General features: G+C 43.7%; 1 protein-coding gene across 1 annotated transcript in view; it reads left to right on the top strand.

Annotated features, from left to right (window-relative positions):
- LOC108935395 (retinal-specific ATP-binding cassette transporter-like) overlaps positions 1-16,923 on the top strand; it is a 31,011-nt gene extending 14,088 nt beyond the window's left edge. Inside the window, exons 16-49 of the mRNA XM_029254850.1 lie at positions 519-723; positions 969-1,056; positions 1,757-1,782; positions 1,871-2,054; positions 2,173-2,304; positions 2,517-2,656; positions 3,636-3,773; positions 3,871-4,058; positions 4,176-4,281; positions 4,631-4,836; positions 5,290-5,344; positions 5,922-6,154; positions 6,421-6,545; positions 6,895-6,993; positions 7,163-7,352; positions 8,736-8,830; positions 8,999-9,031; positions 9,378-9,483; positions 9,570-9,644; positions 10,001-10,170; positions 10,475-10,652; positions 10,747-10,862; positions 11,090-11,237; positions 11,890-12,013; positions 12,181-12,310; positions 12,420-12,537; positions 12,630-12,692; positions 12,792-12,898; positions 13,212-13,353; positions 14,380-14,514; positions 14,745-14,848; positions 15,048-15,140; positions 15,486-15,735; positions 16,795-16,923. Of these exons, the coding sequence (XP_029110683.1) occupies positions 519-723; positions 969-1,056; positions 1,757-1,782; positions 1,871-2,054; positions 2,173-2,304; positions 2,517-2,656; positions 3,636-3,773; positions 3,871-4,058; positions 4,176-4,281; positions 4,631-4,836; positions 5,290-5,344; positions 5,922-6,154; positions 6,421-6,545; positions 6,895-6,993; positions 7,163-7,352; positions 8,736-8,830; positions 8,999-9,031; positions 9,378-9,483; positions 9,570-9,644; positions 10,001-10,170; positions 10,475-10,652; positions 10,747-10,862; positions 11,090-11,237; positions 11,890-12,013; positions 12,181-12,310; positions 12,420-12,537; positions 12,630-12,692; positions 12,792-12,898; positions 13,212-13,353; positions 14,380-14,514; positions 14,745-14,848; positions 15,048-15,140; positions 15,486-15,735; positions 16,795-16,923 (4,431 nt within the window). The remainder of the gene's footprint in view (positions 1-518; positions 724-968; positions 1,057-1,756; positions 1,783-1,870; positions 2,055-2,172; positions 2,305-2,516; positions 2,657-3,635; positions 3,774-3,870; positions 4,059-4,175; positions 4,282-4,630; positions 4,837-5,289; positions 5,345-5,921; positions 6,155-6,420; positions 6,546-6,894; positions 6,994-7,162; positions 7,353-8,735; positions 8,831-8,998; positions 9,032-9,377; positions 9,484-9,569; positions 9,645-10,000; positions 10,171-10,474; positions 10,653-10,746; positions 10,863-11,089; positions 11,238-11,889; positions 12,014-12,180; positions 12,311-12,419; positions 12,538-12,629; positions 12,693-12,791; positions 12,899-13,211; positions 13,354-14,379; positions 14,515-14,744; positions 14,849-15,047; positions 15,141-15,485; positions 15,736-16,794) is intronic.
- Positions 16,924-20,065: the final 3,142 nt, after the last annotated feature.

A 20,065-nucleotide genomic window follows, 5' to 3' on the forward strand; every position in this document is an offset into this window, starting at 1 on the left:
TGCGTCGCCTCACGTGTGTCCACGTGGGATCTCTGTTTGTCCGAGGGGTTAATTTGTCCTTGTGAGCAGGTCTTACAGAGCATCAGCATGTCTCTCGCTGTTGACGCGATACTCGCATACAAAAAGGGTACAAGAGCATAGCAATGGCTTTCGATCCTGTAGCTATATGTCTACTATCCTGCCAGCTATGCTACCCTCTCCTACATATTTCTGTGTTCGGTTCAATACAAAAAAGCAAAAATTACAATAGATGTACATTTATTTCAAGCAAATTCTTTTTCTTCACAGCGACACACATTTCAGAGAACAATACAACAGTGCATTCCATCAACAGAAGGAGAGATTCGGGTGCAGACGCATGATTGTAGGGTACAGTCAATTTACCTGAAACCACCATATAAACCAGTTATTACACGAGTAGCTGCATACAGGGTTTAGTTAATGATGCAAAAAATATGTATTGCACAAGTTCCTACTGTCTTTTTGTCATTTACCAGTCCCAGTTACTGTGATTACAGAGTCTGCTGTCCCAGGTGGCGTTTGGCTTTGGCACAGAGTACCTGTCCAGGTATGAAGAGCAGGGCCTGGGTCTACAGTGGGACAACATCCAGAGCAGCCCTCTTGAGAGAGACGAGTTCTCCTTCCACATATCCATCCAAATGATGTGGTTTGATACCTTCCTGTATGGCATCCTGGCTTGGTATCTCGACAATGTCTTTCCAGGTGGGAGCTTCGGAAAGCTTTAAAATGGTTAAACTTGCACTCATAATCGTTAGAAGCAAGAAACCTGTTAATTATTGCAAACGGTTGCGTATTTCATTGGCTCCTGGCTAATTCTACATGTAATACTTTTATAACTACTGTTGATTACTGAGAGAAAATGCTAGTTACACTCTACAGGGTCAACTGATGCTTTTTTGAATAAAGCTACAGTATGTTTAAGTGTTTCCTCTGTGTGTTTCGCACAGGCCAGTATGGAATAGGCCGGCCGTTTTATTTCCCACTGCAGCTGTCATACTGGATTAGACAGGAACCCGTACTGCCAGGTCAGCGCTTGTAACATACAGGACATACGATAACTTAATAGATCAGCAAATGCATTTCATACGATGTAACTCATGCGAACCGTGCCTTGTGTTTGACCTGTGTCTCTTCACGAAGCTACAGACAAGCCAGCGTTTGAGAACCCAGCGTTCGAAACCACAGAGAGGCACGGTGAGGGTACGAGAATCCCGGGGCCTTTGGACAGGAAGGGCTGCAAACACAAGGACAAGCGCGAGCGGCTGGCGAGGGAGAGGGAGGAGCTGCTGAGGATGCACAATGAGGAGGAGGAGAAGAAGGACGAGGAGGAACACACACCAGGTAAGTTAGTAAACAGAGCCAGTTGTCAGTATTTGCTCTGAGCAGTTTGCACTTTTTTTGCGCACGACTTTTAGACAGTGAAAATGTAGACTTTGTAGACAACCTGCGATTATTTTAGGGCTTTGCGTTATTGAAATCCCCCGCTGGATGCCGTCAATCTTACACTAAAGTCTCAGACAGCCCTGGAAATGTGTGAATTCAGTGTCCTTGAGTTTGTTTGATTACTTGGCTTGATTTCACTTGACTTTCCTTGTCTGTTAATCATTATGTCATGGATTCAGTTTGTTCTGAAAAGATAAGGCAACATTCCTGTCCTATCTAAGTCAAATTGTTTGCATGTCTTTCTTGTAGGTATTTTGTGACTGGTTGCATAATTTGGAATGTTCTTTGCGAGCCATTTTGACTTGAGAATTGACCTGGGTGCCTGTGTGTGCTGCGCAGACGTTTTACGAGATGCAAATGTTCCTGACTTTTAAATGACACCAATACACTGACCTTGTGGCTCAAGCGCTAGGGACGTCCTTCTTCGAGACGGAGCCAGTGGGTCTCCCCGTGGGCGTATCCGTGCAGGACCTGGTCAAGGTCTTCAGTGGCGGCTCTAGGCCTGCGGTCAACGGCCTGAGCATCAGCTTCTATGAGGGACAGATCACGTCCTTCCTGGGGCAGAATGGAGCAGGAAAGACCACTACTATGTACGTCGCTGGCCACCTTCACCGTTGCATTTAAAACGGTTATTAAGCAGAGCCTTATACAGTATGTCACATTCCTCACTCATGTTTGCTGCGCGTCTTTTCATAATTTTCATTCCAGGTCCATCCTGTCAGGTCTGTTTCCTCCAACTTCAGGCACCGCCTACATCAATGGCAAGGACATTCGCACTGAAATGGATACCATCCGCCAGTGTCTAGGGATGTGTCCCCAGCACAACATTCTGTTTCACCAGTGCGTTTGCTCCTTTTCCCACAAATCAATAAAGCTTCGCAGATACCTGTACTTGTTCACTCAAACATCACTTTGAGATATTGCACAGTTGCATGTAATGTATTTTGCTCCAAGGCTGCAAAAACCGTTGCCCTTTAAACACCATAGCAACACCTGAAATGATGGGAAATACTCAACAGACTGCAGCTCACATCCCCACTCTCTGTCCCCAGCCTGACTGTGGCAGAACACATCCTGTTTTACTCCCTTCTGAAGGGGCAGCCATTGCCCAAGGCCCTGCAGGAGGTGGAGAGCATGCTGGAGGATCTGGGGTTGCCCCACAAGAGAGACGAAGAGGCTCAGAACCTCTCAGGTCAGCATTGGCATGGTGGCACGGCGAGTAGCGCTGCTGTCTCAGCGTTTGGGTGGTGTGAGCAGACACTGGTTTGATCCCTGTTCAGTCTGTGTGGAGTGTGCATGTTCTCCCCATGTTTGCATGGGTTTTCTCTGGGTGCTCTGGTTTCCTCCCACAGTCCAAAGACATTCTAGTCAGGTTCCCCCATAGTGTGTGAGTGACAGAGAGTGTGTTTAACTGGTGTATGGATGAGTGACCCATTGTAAGTAGTGTATCTATCAATGTAGGTCACCTTGAATAAGATGAGTGAATAAGGTGTGTGGGCTGATAACACTACATAGAGTTCATTGGAAGTCACTTTAGAGAAAAGTGTATCCTACATACACACACACACACACACACACATTTTCAGAACCGCTTGTCCCATACGGGGTCACGGGGAACCGGAGCCTACCCGGCAACACAGGGCGTAAGGCCGGAGGGGGAGGGGACACACCCAGGACGGGACGCCAGTCCGTCGCAAGGCACCCCAAGCGGGACTCGAACCCCAGATCCACCGGAGAGCAGGACCCGGTCCAACCCGCTACATAAATAAATGTAAATGTATGTGTTGCATACCACAATCTCAGACAATTAGTGTAACTTCATCATAATGGCAAGTGGATAGAAATGTGGACACAAAGAAATACACACACACACACACATTTTCAGAACCGCTTGTCCCACACGGGGTCACGGGGAACCGGAGCCTACCCGGGAACACAGGGGCATAAGGCCAGAGGGGGAGGGAACACACCCAGGACAGGACGCCAGTCCGTCGCAAGGCACCCCAAGCGGGACTTGAACCCCAGACCCACTGGACAGCAGGACTGTGGTCCAACCCACTGCACCACCGCACCCCCCACAAAGAAATATTTGATTTAAAACCAATATTGCACAGTGAATTTACTGAATTCAGTAAACATATTCCAAAGCCCATTGTACTCTTACTGGTCAGGGGGCATGCAGAGGAAGTTGTCTGTGTCTATGGCATTTGTTGGCGGTGCCAAGGTGGTCATACTGGATGAACCAACATCTGGAGTGGATCCGTATTCCCGCCGTTCGATCTGGGACCTTCTACTAAAGTACCGGCCAGGTAAATACTGTGTTGTTCCCCGTTGTAGTTGCATAACGAGTATAAGTAATTAAACTGTTACAAATGACTGACCTGCAACTGGCCTCTTTCTCCACAGGCCGTACAGTGATCATGACCACCCACCACATGGACGAGGCCGACCTGCTGAGCGACCGCATAGCCGTTGTCTCGAAGGGTCGGCTGCATTGCTGCGGCTCCCCGCTGTTCCTGAAGAGCCGCTTTGGTGCCGGTTTCTATCTGACTTTGGCACGTCGAATGGGAGACCGAAGGGGAACTCACAAGGAGGTGAGTGGGGAACTGCCTTCACCTGACCTGTGCATCCCCCAAGCCTCTTCACGGCATGGTGTTTGTCTTGGGCCTCGGCATTCTCCTTTGAGCCTTCGCACTGCCCCGTTTTCACAGACAGAGTGCGATTGCGCATCAGAGTGCTCCTGCGACTGTTCCATCTGCACTAAGTATAAAGAAGATGCCCAGTCCCAGTCCAAGGCTTCAGAACGACAGCTAGATGGTAAGAAGGTATTTACAATTCCATGGTGACGATGCACTTAAAACCACATCTCTGATGACCAATCGAAAGACTCCAATAATAGAGTCATAGCTTTGTTATGTCTACTGTTCAGTTGTGCAGTTGTTATACACTGGGCATTGCATACCTGCATTAAAAAAAGAGTCAGAAAAAGAGCACTGATGTTGCGCATATTTCTTTAGTCCTGTTATACGTTGTTATAAAGGACTATTTCAAAGAGTCCTTTTGAGCCTTACGAGATGTGATGCGCGAATCACAGGTAGATGGTAAAATTCAACTCTTTGAATGTAATACCGTAACATAGAAGGTATTCTCCCGCCCTTTCCTTCAGGGGATGTGGAAATCATTACTGCTCTGATCCAGCATCATGTCCCAGAGGCCAAGCTGGTCGATGTGATTGGTCAAGAGTTGACCTATCTGCTGCCGAACAAGAACTTCAAGAACCGGGCCTATGCCAGCCTGTTCCGTGAGCTGGAGGAGATGCTGTCTGACCTCGGGCTGACAAGCTTCGGAGTCTCGGATACATCACTGGAGGAGGTGGAGCGTGTGCTGTTATTATGTTATCATTATATCACTCCGTGATTTTGCCATGTCTATAATATTCTAATGTGCAGTGTTGAATTTCAGCACAAAATAAATAATCTTTCTTAAGGACAGCATAAGTAGTATCATACCCAAGTATACAGAGTTATCATTTCCTGATCAAGCATGATGGTGGTGCAGTGGGTTGGACCTTGTCCTGCTCTCCGGTGGGTCTGGTGTTCAAGTCCTGCTTGGGGTGCCTTGTGATGGACTTGTGTCCCCTCCAGCCCTGCGCCCTGTGTTGCTGGGTTAGGCTCTGGCTTCCCGCGACCCTGTATGGGACAAGTGGTTCAGATGGTGTGTGTGTGTGTGTGTGTGATCAAGCAAGCAATTTTTGCTGATAATGCTTCTCTCAGTGACCATCTGAAGGTTGAAAAATTGATTGGATATGCCCTGATCGTCTTTTAGATATTCCTCAAGGTTACTGCTGACGGAGAAGATGGCAGTGGTCCATCTGACCCAGGTAGTTTCAACAGTCTTTCACTCCTTTCCTCACTGTTTTTTTCCATGGAAGCTGGAGGACTTGAAACTCTGTAGCTGTTAGGTTGCTTTCTTGTAACTGGGAAAGAATGTCCTGTATGTACAGCGTTTGACATACTTCTGGTGAGCTACTCCTGTTAGCATTACCTGCTTCATTATTCCCGGTCCTTTTGACATCTTGGACCGATTATTACTTATCTGTCAACAGTGACAAAATTGCTCGAGGTGAAAATTGCACACATATACAGTGTAGCTCTGGCCTAAAGTGAGCACTTTAGAATATACTCCGATTATCATTCTAATAAAGTCAAAGTCAATTTTGCTGCCACTTCCACAATATGTTTAGAACATACATCCGAGTGAAACGGCGTTTCTCCTGGACCACAGTGTGACATAGAGGACAACATATACAACATATACTATTACTACTACAGTACAATTCACAATAACTAACTACTAAACTAAAAACACTATGAAATAAAGTGCACTAACAATAACAGTACTCCAGGTCAAAGGAATTTAGATCAATCTTCTGCCGATATACACATCCCCGAAGAAAGAAAGAAAGAAGCTGCACATTCAGTCCTCAATTCAGTCTTTTGCTCCTGTCTGTCCTGCAGCTCGTGACCTAGGAAAGGGTCTGGGACGCTGGGTTCCTGGGCCCTCAGAGGGCACTGATGCCAAAGGCTCCAGGCAGGTCAAAGGCCTCTGTCTGGTCTTCCAGCAGTTCTTCGCCTTGCTGGTCAAACGGTTCCATCATGCCACACGGAGCCATAAGGATTTCCTCGCTCAGGTACTGCAGTTTCCCAAACCCGGGAAGGTACTAGAAGGGACTGTGTACTCGCAGCAAGGACAATATCTGCTAAATCACTGTCACACAACAGTTACACATCTTTGGTTGGGTCAGAATCTCTGTGGGGTTGAGCATTCTTCACTCAACGCAGCCTTGCTTCAGTTGGGTCAGAATATCTGCGGTTCTTTGTTTTGTTTGTTCTCAAGTTCTTGTTTTGTTGGTTAAAACTTGAAGCACGCTTGAACAAAAAGTTTTCTTCTTTCTAGATTGTTTTGCCTGCGAGCTTCATCCTAGTGGCTCTGGTGTTCACTCTCATCATTCCTCCATTTGGTGAATATCCTAGTTTGACCCTCAGCCCCTGGATGTATGGGCGTCAGTTCACCTTTTTCAGGTACGACAAGAGAGTGATAGAGGGTGGCTGTCAACTGAATTGTTGTTACACTTATTCATTTAGCTGACGCTTTTCTCCAAAGCAACTTACAATGTGCAGCTACCAATAATTATTTATAGAGCTGGGTAATTTTACTGGAGTAATTTAGGGTAAGTACTCTGCTCAAGGGTAGCACATGTGGAGGTGGGATTCAAATCTGCGACCTTTTGGTCCAAAGGCAGCAGCGCTAACCACTACACTACCAGCTTCAACAAGCAAAGTGAATTTTCTGAGACTTTTTCTGGTTTGGTGTCTGCATGTCACATGTGACAACCCATTGCAGCTAATGCTGTCACATCCTGCCTTATAGCAATGAGCGCACCTTGGATCCGGAGATGATACACTTCGGAGAGGTGCTTTTAAACAGGCCTGGGTTTGGAACACGCTGCATGCTGGATGAACCTCTGGAGTAAGTGATCCACCTCTGCCATCCTCAGTTTACCCCAGTTCCAAGTTGTTCTTTGATCTCGTTATGTAATTCCATCGAAAGACGTTCTTTCTCGAGGAGCCGTGTGTGCAGCGTATGTGCGTGTCAATGGGAGCATTTCGGTATAGTCTACGTGGTGCTTACCCCTCAGGGACTTTCCTTGCAACAACATCACCACGCCGTGGGAGGCCCCTGAGGTGTCCCCAGATGTGGCTAAGATGTTGCTGGAACCCCAGTGGACTGCGCTGGAACCCTCTCCCAGTTGTCAGTGCAGCACAGGAGAAAGGCTCACCATGCTCCCCGTGTGTCCGCCGGGGGCCGGGGGATTCCCCCCACCACAGGTCAGAACTGCTGCGGAACTGTGTACCGGGCCACTACGCAGCGACGATAAACTCTCCATTTCGCCGACTGAGTTCAGGAATCTAGTTTGCATGGAGGTTATCATGATCAGTCAACAAAATATTTACATTTCCTCCTGCGACCACACAAATACAGTTCATAACTGTGCTTGTATTTAAACAAAATGCGGAGTATGTGTTTTATAAACAAAAACATAAAACACCTACACCATTGTTCTTCAGACTTTCATTTACAGTTCTATGCTGACTAAACAAATTTACATTATATTTACATTTATTTATTTATACATATTCATTCATTCATTCATAATAAATATTCATTTAGCAGACACTTTTCTCCAAACTGACTTACAGTGTTACTCTACTTACAATTATTCACCCATTTATGCAGCTGGGTAATTTTTACTGGAGCAATTTCGGGTAAGTACCTTACTCAAGGGTACCGCAGCAGTAGGTGAGATTCGAACCAGCAACCTTAAACAGAATTAAACACACATTTCAAGATAAAGTTATGGGATCGCAGCTATTTCACATGAAAAAAAGTAGCTCTGGATCAACGTATACTAGCAGGAATGCAGGATTTTTTTAATTCACTTAATATATGTTTATGTGTCTGTGACAACATATTATCGATCACCAGCTGCATGTGTACTGGTGCTATAATGTGTTGGAATTCAAGCCTACATTGATTGGCATACAATGTACAGACAAGCCAGCCACAAAGTTGCCCCTAACCTTAAATTGTAAAAGGAAAAACTCCAGAAGACGCATATATAGATTTGACAACAGGCCCTTTTGGTGCATGTTGCGACTACGTTCCATCGGAGCAGCGCACCTCTTTGCGTACTGTTCTTTTGTTACATCACGTGCGACGAGTGAGATGGGAACATTTCACAGATGACTCTGAAGTGCAAGTATTACTGAGTTCCTGGCAGGGTTGAAGGACGATGTGCAGTGTCTTGAGTGAACGCAGCAGCACTGTGGCCACAACAGCCTCTTCGGGAGGGATGTGATAGAAGTACTGTATATTTCACTGTCTGTTTGTTTGGGGTACAGCAGCATCTTACACTGTGGTCTCCAGAGTGGACCTGGCAGTGGGCAGCTTTGCTGAAGCCAGATTTGATCAGCTTTACCGTGTTTTCAAGGACAGCAAGAAACAGTAGTGTGATGAAGTAGCACGATGTCTTTGTCCAAGACCTTTGCATTACCTGTTTTAATCCCAGGAGTGGCCTTGCCGTTGTACCATTAAAAAAGTACTTTCCAATGAAGTATACTTACTCGAATGGGTAAAATTTCAATTGCTTTGTATGAAAGCCTTGACTGTAAAATAATCAACATATCTCATTTAGTCCTTATGTGTTATAGAGAATTCAGCCCACTGGCGATGTCCTGCTTGACCTCACGGGCAGAAACATCTCAGACTACCTTGTCAAGACCTATCCCACACTTATCAGGGCCAGGTAAGAATTGGCATGAAAGGAAAACACCTTTTTCATAATATATTAGACAGTTTGTTTTTTTTTTTCTTTTTGGTAATCAAGATTAAAAAGTAAAACTATAAATTTAAATACTGTACAATTATTAATTATTTTTGTTACAATTAAAATGCCATTGTATTTGTTTTTCAGCTTAAAGAGCAAATACTGGGTGAATGAGCAAAGGTACTGTTTCAGCAAAAAAGATGTTAGAATGTTCCATGTTTACTGTGACTTAATATTACAAGCAAATAAGTATCACCAATATCTTGATAACCCTATTTTAAATACCCCCCCAAAAGGGCAAACAGAAATCAAATATAACAGTTGTGAAATGCTGTTTATTAGTTTTAATTTACTGGTGAAGCTGAATGGATTTGGATTAAACAGGATTACAGTCTAGCGGAAAATTGCCCTAAGGAAATGAAGCAGTACAAGCCCTCCATCTGCTGGACACTTGAACACTTGAGCTCTGCCTGTTAGGGTTAGGAGCCTGTTGGAACTTCACCAGCCTGTTTTTTGTATTCCTCAGATACGGAGGCATCTCTGTTGGCGGGCACCTTCCCGTGCTCGTTCTGGACCCCAAAGCTGTGCAGGACATTTTGATTCAGATGGGCCGCATGCTCAATGTCACAGGGGTTCGTCTCTGGTATTGGGCTTGCATGTTTGTTTGTTTGTTTGTGAGCATGTATGTTATCATTACTGACTGAAGTCTTTTTTTCAGGGTAAATACTCAAGACTTGCTCTTGTAGGAATAGCACCATTCTTAAAATATATGGAAAACGAATATAATGTCAAGGCAAGTATCAGCTGTAAAAATTTCTCTACAAATCACTAAAATATACCGTTTAATACACACACACACACATTTTCAGAACCGCTTGTCCCATACGGGGTCGCGGGAGAATCGGAGCCTACCCGGCAACACAGGGCGTAAGGCCGGAGGGGGAGGGGACACACCCAGGACGGGACGCCAGTCCGTCGCAAGGCACCCCAAGTGGGACTCGAACCCCAGACCCACCAGAGAGGAGGACTGTGGTCCAACCCACTGCGTCACCGCGCCCCCTAAAAATATATGATTTCATTATTGTTATGCATTTCATTGCCCTTGAAAATACAAGGTGCTGTATGCTTACTGTTACTTTTGCATCTCAGGTGTGGTACAACAACAAAGGCTGGCATGCGATGGTGTCCTTCATGAACGTTGCCAACAATGCCATCCTCCGAGCAAGCTTGCCTCCAGATGCAAGCCTCAACGAGTACGGTATCACTGCCATCAACCATCCGCTCAACCTCACCAAGGAGCAGCTCTCCGAGGTCACCGTGTGAGTGTCTGTGCGGATTTTTTACAAGAGCGCAAGCTCATTTACAGCACAACACATTCTTCCACAGGACAACGGTTCTTGGCAACTGAAAAAATCAATTTTAGGATGTACATTTTTCTTGGACATATTACACAAGACAGTTTCATCTCTGGAACCTGAACTTGTAATAGTTTGGCCAAGTGTGGGGCCGCATCACCTCAATTGTAATTATTTTTGTTTGCTGCGGTTCTGTTGCTAAACATCTTATCTGTTTCAATGCGACGGTTCATTCTCAATTTTCAACGTACTCCTGAACTCCCTGTAGACTGAAGACATCCGTGGATGCTGTGGTGGCTATCTGCGTGATCTTTGCCATGTCCTTCATCCCAGCCAGTTTTGTGCTCTACCTCATCCAGGAGAGGGTGACCAAGGCCAAGCACCTGCAGTTTGTCAGTGGTGTCAGTCCCGCTGTCTACTGGACTGCCAATTTCTTCTGGGACATGGCAAGCGACCAAAAGCACGTTCCTGTTTCTGCACCACATCTCTTCTGAGCGGACATCACACTAACTGCCACTCCTGTTTTTCTACTTTCACCAGATAAACTATTCTGTCAGTGCTGCGATGGTTGTGGGAATATTTGTTGCTTTTGATAAAAAGTGCTACACTTCACCAACCAATCTCCGTGCCCTGGTTGCTTTACTCCTTCTTTACGGGTGAGTTACTGAAATGTTTGTCTTACCTTCATTACAGGATTTCTTTTACCCTTTGTACTGCATGTGCACTTAAACTGTGTTGACATCTATGGTCCTCTGAAAAATGTACTTATTTGACATGCTGGGATTGAAATAAATGCACCTGTTTCTAGTGGAAAGTCATGTTGATCCAATATTGCATCAGTAAAGCAACAGAAGAGTTCACTACCTCTGTTCTCTGAATACAGGTGGTCCGTGACACCCATGATGTATCCAATGTCATATGTGTTTAACATCCCGAGTACTGCCTACGTCGCACTGGCGTGCATTAACCTGTTCATTGGCATCAACAGCAGTGCCATAACATTCATTTTAGAGCTCTTCGAGAACAGCCAGGTAAGAACAGTGTTCGCATTATATGTCAAAACAATGAATGAAAATGCCCAAAATAGATGTGTAAAGCTAATTGTTTAGTCTCATTTATGTTTTGCTCAAAGAAGTACCTTAAATGTCCGTTTGTGTGAACTTCCTTAGTGCTCCTCACAGGGGCAGATGATAGTGTAGTGGTTAGAGGTGCTGCTGCTGGATCCAAAAGTTGCGGGTTGGAATCCCAGTTGCAATACCTCTAAGCAAGGTAGTTAAACTAAATTGCTCCAGTTAAATGACCCAGTTGTATAAATGATTGTAAGTTGCTTTGGAGAAAAGCTTCAGGTAAAATGTCAGCAGTACCATGATTTTTTTATGAGGAAGTATAGACTTACAGGCCAGATCACAAGCAAGCAGCTGCCAACTCTGAAGATTGTGTCATTCATTGTTAGCTATCCTAATACTCCAGCAGAATAGGCTGCGATACAAATATGAGAACACACCTTCTACCCAGTGCCCCCCCTTAGAATGATGAGGCTGCTGTATGCAGCAGAACAGACACGAAAATGTAGATGGTCAGACTAAGGCGAAAATCAGAAATGCAAAACTATTTATAGATGCTGTTGTGAAGTGTTTATTTGGTAGATGTACACAAACGAAAGCATTTTGCTTCCTCCTCTAGGCTGTACTCAAGTTCAATGAGCTGCTGAAGAGCATTCTGCTTATATTTCCTCATTTTTGTTTGGGCCGAGGTCTGATTGACATGGCTATGAACCAAGCAGTGACTGAAGTGTATGCTCGTTTCGGTGAGCTCCTTCTTCCCTTACTTACAGCTTTGTCGTTGTGGAAATAACAGCGTCCGATGCACAATTTCAAATTCATATTTCTACATGGCGTTACAGCAACTGACCATCAACAGTGTCGTACCTCAGCAAGCGTTCCCATCTAATCCCAAATTCTTTTCTACTTTTAGGGGAAGAGTATAGCCTGAACCCATTCAGCTGGGATTTTCTTGGGAAAAATCTAGTTTCCATGGTGGTGGAAGGCTTTGTGTATTTCATCTTGAATATTTTTATTCAGTATCGCTTTTTTATTCATCGCCGGTAAGTTATTTTTGCTGAGCGTGCATTACTAAGGTGAAATATTTCAATCTGCTGAAGAAATAAGCGCAAACTGAACAATCATGCAAAAAACATTTGCCACATCCTGCAGTCCTGGCGGTAGGAAAGTGCCTATAAATGCAGAGGATGAAGATGTTGCAGAGGAGAGAGAGAGGATTTACATTGGGGCGAGAAACAATGACATCCTTCAAGCGAAAAACCTGTCCAAGGTGCGATCATCAAGACATTGCATGTGGATGATAAGTATTGATCACCAAGTAGCTGGACCAGGCTCAGACTAGTCTCCCCTCTATCTCTACAGACATACATTGGTCAGACCAGGCCAGCTGTGGACAGCATCTGCGTTGGCGTCGCCCCTGGGGAGGTTTGTGGGGCGTTCACCATTCTTGGGTGATAGGTAACGCTTTCAGTCTCCTCTGGAATGTATTGCATTTGAACCAAACAGCCTCTAATCTCTCTAAAGTGCTTTGGCCTCCTGGGTGTCAATGGGGCTGGAAAGACCACTACCTTCAGGATGCTGACAGGGGACACAGATGTGAGCTCTGGGGATGCCACCATTGCTGGTTACAGGTACTAGTAGATGTATTACGTCCACAGATTACTTATTTTTATGGCCAAGGTCAGGCAAGCTGAATAAACACTTTGAGAGATTTTTTCCAGAGCAAGCAAAAATCAGCTGCAATTCCTTTTGAATAAATAACATGTTTAACAGTTTCCCTTATACAGGATTACTGGATGCAAGGTCAGCACTGAAGCAGAGATTACAATCGAGACCAGCACACTTCCCATTACAGCATTTGTGGCCTTCTTTTCAGTGTTGTACAGGTGGGAAAAAATCTAAATATGTCTTTTACTTTTAATGCCAATCTACCATCTCCTGCAGCATTCTTACCAATATTCTGGAGGTCCATCAGAACATGGGCTACTGCCCACAGTTTGATGCCATTGATGACTCTCTGACCGGCCAAGAACACTTGCATCTGTACGCTCGTCTACGTGGGGTTCCCGAGTCTGAAGTCAGCAGGGTGAGCGGACCCTTCACGCTTACCCTTACATGCTGCTTAACCACAAAACCCACATGTCACCATCCTGTCATCTGCGTTGACCCCTGCCGCTTACTTTCACTTTCAGTTGGCTCTCATCCTGTCAGTGTGTTGTGCAGCTTTAGTGCAGTGCTTCCCAAAACTTTCTTTGAAAATCCACAACCATTTCTATACAGTAGTTGCACATGACTACTGACATATCTGATTTGGACAATGAAGTAAACACAACGCCTGAATTAGAACAATGAGTTGCGTTTCAGGAATATGTTTGGTAGGGATTTTGAAACCACTGCTGCTTCAGTAAACTAAAGTGGATGCAATCTTGTTAGAGTTTGCCTTTGAAAAGATTTACATTTATTCATTTAGCAGACTTTTTTCCACAAAGTAACATACATGACAGAAAAATACAATGAATGCATTAAATCAACAGAAGATAGCCTTATACAGATGCTCCTCTACTTACGATGGTTCAATTCCGATTTTTCAAATTTACAATGGTACGATAGCGATATGCATTCGTTAGAATCCCTACTTTGAATTTTGATCTATTCTCGCACTTGCGATATGCGGTATGACACTCTCTTCCGATGCTGGGTGATGGCAGCGATCCACAGCATCCACTCAACCACACTCGCGGTCTCTGTAGCGATTACGTGAACAAGAGTAACAACCGCAAGTGTAAACAACCGATACTGTGTTGAAAGCATTTTTTTTAGTTTGTGTTGTCGCATCGTATCATGTCTACTGAACGCCCATCACGCGTGCCTCCTGCTTAAATTTGCTCAGCTGTAGGCTATGGTAAGTGTTCTGAGCACATTTAAGGTAGGCTAGGCTAGGCTATGATGTTCGGTAGGTGCGGTACTGTATTCTTTCTGACTTACAATTTTTCCACTTACGACAGATTTATCGGAACGTAACCCCGTTGTTAGTCGAGGAGCAGCTGTATAGATTAATGGTACGATTTGTCACATTTTGACAAATGCCCTTGCTTCTATTCACCTTTCACAGGTTGCAGAATGGGGAATCAGGAAACTGGGCCTATCTGAGTATGCAGGGCGCTGTGCAGGAACATATAGCAGTGGCAACAAGCGCAAGCTCTCTACGGCTATTGCTATGATAGGCTGCCCTACCCTTTTACTGCTGGTTTGTGTTGCTCTTATAGTCATATGCCTTATTCCTTTATTGTGTTGTAATCGTTTGCCTTCATTGTCCTTGGATTATGGTAGTCATTGGATTTCATAGATTCTGATGGGGTTGAAGAGAAAAGTGCAGCGTTCAGTTGATTTTGGCAAACCAATATTTTCTGCTTTCCACATAATTTAGATTAGACTCATAGAGCAGAGAAGAATCATGACTGCATTACTGTGCTTCAGGATGAACCAACTACAGGCATGGACCCACACTCGCGCCGTTTATTGTGGAACTCCATCATGAGTGTCATTCAGGAAGGGAGAGCAGTTGTTCTGACATCTCACAGGCAAGCCCCATACCTCTGAATTTAACACCACCCAGGTCCATCAATGAACTGGGTAGTCTACGCTGTGACATTCATCTAAGTGAAGGATGATTTATTCATCAAACCTTTGGGTAACCTTTGAATATAAGTTATACAACTTTCATTGCCATGTACCACCAAACCTGAAAAACTTTGCCTTTTCTCCGTTGCTTCACCCCAGCATGGAGGAATGTGAAGCTCTTTGCACTCGTCTAGCTATTATGGTCAATGGAACCTTCAAATGTCTTGGTACCATCCAGCACCTCAAATACAAGTATGTACAGTGCGTCCTGAACACATATCTATAGTCCTGTTTTCTGGTATTTTAGACAGCTATTACTAAACGTAAAGACAAATTATTACACAGTAGGGAATTTATACTGGATTAATGTTCTTATTGCTGAAACACAACTTTAGCACATTTCTCTAGTGCTTACACTTCGCATAATACTTTTGTTTTCTAAGACACAGAAGTTTCTCCCATGACAAAAGCCAGAATTTTAGATTTTGGGCTCCAAAAACTTTATGCGCCATTAACCAAGTGATGCAGGCAGTGATGATTTTAGGCACGTTTAGCAGTGGTGCACATTTAACAGTGGTATGCATTTAATGTGTGCAGGTTTGGTGATGGCTACATGGTCACCTTGAAGATCAGAGCAGTTGAACCAAACACAGCCCCAGACCTGAGCACTGCAGAAGCGTTCATGGAGACCAGCTTCCCTGACTGTGTACGCAGGGAGAAGCATCACAACACCCTGCAGTATGAAGTTGCCTCCTCCTCCCTGGCCCGCATCTTCCAACTGGTACTGGCCAATAAGGAGAAGCTCTCCATTGAAGACTACTCAGTCTCACAGACTACGCTTGATCAGGTGCTGTACCAGTCACAAGTAGACGTAGCCATGAAGGGTCCTTACTTTAAAAACACAAAGAAATGTATATACACACTCACATTATTGATATTGAGCAATGTTTTTTGTCCTCCTCCTTTTAATATGATATCAGTATTATAGAGTAGGGAGTGCGGTGGCGCAGTGGGTTGGACCACAGTCCTGCTCTCCGGTGGGTCTGGGGTTTGAGTCCCGCTTGGGGTGCCTTGTGATGGACTGGCGTCCTGTCCTGGGTGTGTCCCCTCCCCTTCTGGCCTTACGCCCTGTGTTACCGGGTAGGCTCCGGTTCCCCGTGACCCCGTATGGGACAAGCGGTTCTGAAAATGTGTGTGTGTATTATAGAGTGCATACACACTGTCCGAAACCACTTGTCCCAAGCAGGGTCGCGGTGAACAAGAACCTAACCTGGCAACACAGGGCGCAAGGCTGGAGGGGGAGGGGACACACCCAGGACGGGACGCCAGTCCATCACAAGGCACCCCAAGCAGGACTTGAACCCTAGACCCACTAGAGAGCAGGACCCGGCCAAGCCTGCCATGCCACCGTACTCCCCCATATTACAGAGTACTATACACATAAACAGATAGATATACAGGTTAATTATGCAATTTTAAAATGCACTTAATATTAAACTGTTGTATATGGGTTGCTTGATAATATTTTTTTCTAATTGCTTTTATTTGCCAGTATTTGATGTGGATATTGTCAGTAGTATCCAAGCATTTGACCTGGGCAGCAACACTGAGGACAGTTAGATAGCACCTCATACAGCATATTGGCACTCACATGACAACAGAACTTCTTTCAGTTGGTTTTTTGTCTGCTGACACTTTACGAACAGGACCGCAGAAAAAAGTAGTGTCATTTTATTCATCGGAAAGTCATTTCATTAGAGGTTTTCAGGGCAGCTGGAATTGTGCATAATGCAATCTGACATTTCGTTCAGTAGCATTTCACTCAGCCGGACTACAAAATCATGACGAAAGCTCCTGGCTTCCAATCCTCTGTCAATTCAGTCTTCTCTTCTTTGTTGCCACACAGGTCTTCGTGAACTTTGCGAAGCAGCAGTCAGGAGAGGATGATGCCATAGTGTTACACCCAAGGGCAGCTGGTGCTCGGCGAGATGTCAGGGTTTCACCAGTCAGTTCATTTGGCAAGAAAGAAAACTGACGACTGGACAAGCTTTCCTTGGACTAAATGCACTGCAAGTTAATACCGATGTAGAATGAAAACATTGAAATAACATAAAACACTCATCAGCCCTTTTGGTTACACATATTATTGTACTAAATTTTGTGCTTTCATGCTAAAATGCTGCTTGGTAATAATTGTATTAAAACTTTTTTTAAGTCATGAAGTAATTCTCATATAACTTTTTTAGACTGAAATCTCATCTGTCAAAAATTGATGCTTCAGACAAGTTTTTAAACGCATTCTACTCTCTGAACTATACTAATTCTTGCTACATGTTAAAATAGCAGACTGATGTAATACAACTTTATGAATTTTATGATAAAACAACACACGGTACTGTAATGATTAAATATTGAAACATGCGCAAAACAGTATAGGCTACTGTGAACGTGCATCACTGGTAGTTTTAGTATTTCTTTTATTCTTGATTTTAATTTTGTAAATGTAAACTAGTGAATGGAAGACACCATGGCAATTACGTAAGAGCGCAGTCTAAGTTATCGTGCTTCTATCGTTATTCAGACGCGTCAGAAAAACTCATTCATCTGATAGGGGCTCCGGTCAGGCAGATAGAAACAGAACAGTGCGGTAGGGGAGCATTTAAAAAGTCCATCGAAAGTTCTAGAAGCGCTCCTTGCGCCCCGCAGTCTTTGTTCACCTGAGGCAGAAAACGGCCACTTCGGTGTACGGAGTGACGCAACGAAAAACGACTAACATAAATTGTTATAGTCGGTTTTTAATCGACATGTACTGGTTTAGTGTTTTCCCTGTCTTTTTTTTAATTTAAATTTTATTTTTCTCTTAGGCGGTTCCAATTTTCCTTCCTGTTGTTTGTGGTGTCAGGGCAGGCACTCTGCTTTGGCTAACTCCCGTAATGGCGACACATTGTTATTTACGTCGTTATAAAAGGATGTATATTATTTAATGCAAAGGAGTGGCTTTTTATTCAAAACTTTTTGTTTTTTATTCAAAATTTGTTGTTTTCCATTTATTTAAAGAACGCATTCTTTTGTAAGGCGTATATATTCAAATGCGTGAACATGGCACGCAGTGGGGTCGGACCATCTCCGTCTTTTTCATCGTGTAATATGTATGTTCAGGCCTATTTTACTGCTTACATGTCATTTGTAAGGTGATTGTCGCGCAGAGTTATTATCAGAGAAACTAACTGCTGTGCTTTACGTTTACTTTTATCCATGTGCTCTTCTTCAAAGCGATGTACAGTTGCTAGTCAAAGGTAAATGTGACAGCAGCAGGCGAACTGCGGCAAATAGAAACGAGAGAGATTATCTCGTCTCTCTTACCGCCATTTTCTGCTGGCGCACATCACTCAAGCAGCACATAATAATTAATATAATATGCTCTCCGACTGTTGTGTCGTTCTCCAGAACGAGCGTGGTTGAGACACATAGATGGGTTTTGAGACCATTTCTGAATCCTGGAAGGGATTCGACACATTTTGGACGCTTCTTTTGTGTTCTGCCATCTGACCTAACATCCTGTGTGTGATTTTTGTCGCAGTGAGTGAGTAACATTTTACGAGGCTATGCGCACATCCTATCGTCATGTTAGTTTTTCTTGCTAAGTCAGCAGTTAAACTTTATGGACTAATTACGCATTAAGATCTTACTTTATATAACATGGAGTTCACAATGAGATGTCTTTTCATAGTCAAAATAATCATGTGCCAAATGTTTAGAGATTATGGTTTTTGTCTGAACTTGGTTTGTATTTAATTAATAGCCTTGATTTACCTTTTGGTGTGTACTTTCTAAGAGATTTCCATAGCATTAACATTAATATTAAACTGTATTGTTTCCATCCACAAGCCCGTCTGTATCTTTGTGGATAAGTTTGTGGTCACCTGGACAACCAGGTCACTTCTCTAGACTAGACATGCCTTTGTGGAAGAGTGAGGGTAAATACTTTGTTTTATTTTGATGTTGAACAAAAGCATTAAATCTGCGGAATTTGTCCCTTGGGTGCCTGACTAATACCCAGATAGTTTTCCTGCTCCTACTTCCTGCCCAGAAGACAGGATGATCAACTCCAGATGTGGATATGAGAAAGCAGTAATTTGGTGAGTCAGCTTCTTTCAAGATTACTTATACTGTGTCCCAGATACCAGCTTCTCCTACTAAATACTTGGGAGAAGAATGTAGCATAGTGGGTAGATGTAATGCCTTAAAATCTGAAGATACCCAGTTTTCATACTTGTTCCTGCTGTAATACCCATGATAAAGGTGCTAACTCTGAATTCTTCAAATAAAAACACCCTGCTGTACAAATGGGTGAATCACTGTGAAGTCAGCAGCTTGGTTCAGTTAACTTGGACGAAGTTGTTGGGTAAAGGCTAATCATGAAAACTACTGATAGGATTTGATTAACTGAACTAATGTATGCCATCACAGTCTTCTAAATATGTAGGTGTAGCTCTACTAATGTGACAAACATTTGAAGAGAATCTTATTTGATTAATTTGCAAAGCTTGTTAATATATAATTGGATATTACACTCAACCCAGAGATGTTAATACAACATGCGAAAACACGTCTGTAGTGATGTGGGGAAAAAAGTCAAGTTTTAGTGTTTTGAATAAGCTGAATGGTGATTGTCCTCATTGAATTGCTGTCAGTGGTTTAAAGTGACCACTGTTAAGTAATTCTACAGATTTTTACTTTGGGATGTCTCTCACTAGGAAAAGTGAGTACATCCCTGCGTTCAATATTGTGCTGCCCCTTTAGCAGAAATAATGCATGTAAATGTTTTTTTTCCCCCTTCAACTATTAGTCTCTTCAGATGGGCTCAATTGTGTGGGACAGCTTGCTTTTTATAGATTGATAGTGATTTACATTTTATTCTTAAATGTGAGCAAATTCTTTTTGCCCAGGAGAATGGTAGACTTGCAAATTCTTTGAAATGTGCTTGTGTCATTTCCTGGACACATGGTTATCAACAGTTTTATTCTTGGGTTCTCTGACAGCTCTGTTGACTATGACATGATGTATTTCATTTTCTGATGTACCAACATGGTTACATCAAAACCAAAGGAGGTTTCTCATTTTGTGCGAATTCAGGTCCTTAAATCAATCTCAAACTAGCAAATGATTTGCACATG

Source organism: Scleropages formosus, chromosome 9, assembly GCF_900964775.1.
Source record: "Scleropages formosus chromosome 9, fSclFor1.1, whole genome shotgun sequence".
Lineage (NCBI taxonomy): Eukaryota > Metazoa > Chordata > Actinopteri > Osteoglossiformes > Osteoglossidae > Scleropages > Scleropages formosus.